Below are 3,436 nucleotides of genomic sequence, written 5' to 3' on the forward strand. Positions count from 1 at the left end.
ATAATATTTCTGGGTGGATTGGTCAACGACTGTGTGCGGGTTTTGCATTATTCAAAAGGAAAATTAAAGAAAGGTCCAAAAATATTTTATTTTTAATGTAAAGTCATTTTTAAAGGTATAATGAATAGTAATAGGGAAATGTGTAAGTGTAGTTTTTTTGTTAAAAGTGAACAGTACTGATAGTGCTTTGTTAAAACTCTCTTATTCAATTTCTTGATAGTGCTACCCCATCTTCCTTTGGTGTAATTATAAGATCGTATTTTTCCAATTTGCGTAGACAATTATAATAATACTCGTATATTAACTGTAAACAAATTAGAGATCTGAATCTGGATTGTGCTTCCTAATTATAATATGTACTAAGTTTACCAACAAATAATTAGTGCGGTGGAGATAATCCTAAACCACTCGAACATATATATATATATATATACAATTTTTTTTTTTTTTGAAACCCTATATACAATTTATTTTGCGTGAGAGGAAAGATTCGAACTTAGGGTTGACCAGTCCCTTTAATATTAGACAGAAAAATATTTTTACACCAAAGATAAGATAATTGATGTATGTGCTTCTTGAAAAAAGTTGAGGTTTCTTGTAAAACTAAATAAGAATAAGGGAAGTAGTCCAATTTACTTATAAACTAATACAAGGTCCCTCATTTCATCAACGTGAAACTTATTCCCAACACACCTATCACGGGTGGCAAATTTTCAAGCCAAACACGTAGACAATATATTACCGAGTGGCGTGGAGCATGTGACACTTTCTAGCCAAACACATAGACTCGAAGTTTATAGACTCATATCTGTTGGGTCTTAGACATAGGACAACATGCTTTGATACCATTAAAAAAAAAATTGAGATTCCACCATAAAATCAATTGAAATTCTTACTTATAAATTTATGCAAAGTTCTTTCTTCTATTAATATAGAATTCATTTTCAACACTTCTCTACTAAGAGATGTCGTTTACTATGTTTCATGTATATGAAAGATGGTCTACAAAATAAAGTACAGGTATAATACGTTGCAAAGCTTAATTCAATTAAACAAGTTACTTATGGTCAAATTATCCAAGTAATGTAACACAGAATGTCAATGTGAACTTAGAAGCATAAGATGGCCAAATATTCCGTACAATTCGCCATCTTTTGTCTGCCAAGGCGGCGCTTACTAAGCCTTAAAGCGCACCAACCTGAATTCCCATTTCTTTTTGTGGTCTTATGCCAAACCTGGTCAAAAGTCAGAAGTCCATTTTTTTAGTTTGTATTTACTCGTGCATATATTCATTTAATCAACTCTATATCGGCGTCTAGAAGACTTTGAAATCTCCGTAGAAATAAAATTCTCTGCCTACTAATAAAGTATTTTGAGCTATCATGCATGAAGTAGAGAGCTTAACACTATCACTATCACCTTATCCACTGGCTCCAACTTGATTAAACTTCTGATTTCTTGCGCCAAAAGCATTACAGCGTTAACTGCATTTAGCTTGAGGAAAAGTAAACGGGTCCATGCGCATGCAACGCGTTAATAACAAAGCAAGAGGGCCTGCTGGTTTGGTACCACTCGAGCCGACGAGCACTATAAATTTGACACTCCCTAACCAAATAATCCACAACACCATCTGCTGCAGTAGCTGCATACAACTCTTTCACATATCAAAGCAAATTACATTCCCATTGCTCATCAATATTACTGTTAAAAGATGAAGATAGAAGTAATTGAGAAAGCTTGCATTAAGCCTTCTATGCCAACCCCACCCCACCTTCGTAAACACGAGTTTTCTTTTCTCGACCAAATCGCAACTCCCATTTTCATGCCTATGATCATTTTCTACAATAATGATCATGGCAATGACGCCATAACGTACTCAGACAGGGTAAAACAATCCTTATCCAAGACCCTGACACAATATTATCCACTAGCCGGACGTGTCATTGAAAATGCCTACGTCGATTGCAATGACCAAGGTGCCCCTTACGTCCAAGCCCGAGTTAGGTCCCCACTTTCTGATGTCATATCCCAACCCGAACCAAACCAGCTCAACCAACTACTCCCATGCGAACTAGACAATGTCGGCGACTTGGTTCTTGCTGTCCAAGTCAACGTGTTCGATTGTGGTGGCATGGCTATTGGAGTTTGCATTTCTCACAAGGTTGCCGATGCATTGTCACTCATCATGTTCCTCAACAGTTGGGCCTCGATATCTCGTGGAGATTGCAACATTAAAAATAGTACAGTCAATCCTCCAATTTTTGATTTGGCCACGCACTTTCCACCTAGAAGCATATCAGGGTTCAAACCAAGCACTGGGATCACTAGAGAAAAAATTGTTACAAAAAGGTTTGTTTTCAGTGCTTCCACGGTTGCTTCTCTTAGGTCAAAATATACAGATAATAAAAACAATGAGAGAAAGCCAACTCGGATTGAGGCCTTGTCAGCATTTATATGGGCCCGGGTTATTGCCTCCACTCAAGGAAAGCCGAACCCTAACACTCTTTACAAAGTGCTTCACGCCGTTAACTTACGGACGAGAATGGATCCACCACTGCCCGAATACCATTTCGGGAACGTGAGCCGGTTTGCGATGTCATCGCCGTCGTTTGATGAGGGAGAGGATATGTGTTGCGGGATGGTGGGCCAGATGAGGGACGCAATAAAGACAATCGACGGTGATTACATAGCCAAAATCAAAGACGGCAACGCGCACTTGAAGTTTTTGAAGCAGCGAGCGGAGGAGTTTATGAAGGGTGAAGTGGCGTCGTTTAGCTTTACCAGCTTGTGCAGGTTCCCACTTTATGAAACGGATTTCGGGTGGAGCAAGCCTGTGTGGGTCGCGTCGGCCAGCCTTACATTTAAGAACCTGGTTGTTTTCATGGATGCTGGCCCTGGGTCGAGTGGTGGGATTGAAGTGTGGGTGAATTTGAAGGAGGAAGACATGGCTAAGTTCCAAGATGATGAGCAACTGCTGGCATGTACTTATCCAGCCCAAGAGGCTAAGGTTTAGTACCTGCCCGGATATATTGGATTATGTTGCTAAATTTTTTGTATTTTAGTTTCTTACTAATTCGTTTTGTATAATACCAAACATTTGGATTGAATAAGTTGTTCATCGAGAACAAAGTCTGTTTGCAGAAAAATAATTAAGGGTTGAATTATTTACTTTGTCCTTATTTACAGTCTAATACTTATCTTACGGCATTCCCCTAAGCGTTTCAAGGCAATTAGCCTATTGCTCTGCGAAAGGTGATATGTAGGTACATCTTATTTTTGTTGTGTGGAAAAGATGCTTCTTTCACAAGGAAACGCGCTGACCAACACCCGAAAGTGACAAAGCCATATTAGGATGCATGAGAAATAATAAATAAGAATATAGTTATGAATTTAAATACAATGATTAAGAAAAAGAGGAATATGTTTAGAGCATACA

At 38.4% G+C, this 3,436-nt stretch overlaps 1 protein-coding gene across 1 annotated transcript; it reads left to right on the forward strand.

Annotated features, from left to right (window-relative positions):
* Window positions 1-1,616: 1,616 nt before the first annotated feature.
* On the forward strand, window positions 1,617-3,179 carry LOC103934740 (stemmadenine O-acetyltransferase-like). Its single transcript, XM_009344489.3, has one exon. It carries the CDS (start codon window positions 1,712-1,714, stop codon window positions 3,011-3,013), a length of 1,302 nt encoding a protein of 433 aa, XP_009342764.2. The 5' UTR covers window positions 1,617-1,711; the 3' UTR covers window positions 3,014-3,179.
* The last annotated feature ends 257 nt before the right edge of the window (window positions 3,180-3,436 follow it).

This window comes from the organism of the source record quoted next, unplaced genomic scaffold (genome assembly GCF_019419815.1).
Source record: "Pyrus x bretschneideri cultivar Hongxiangsu unplaced genomic scaffold, Pyrus_bretschneideri_v1 Contig82, whole genome shotgun sequence".
Taxonomy (NCBI): Eukaryota; Viridiplantae; Streptophyta; class Magnoliopsida; order Rosales; family Rosaceae; genus Pyrus; species Pyrus x bretschneideri.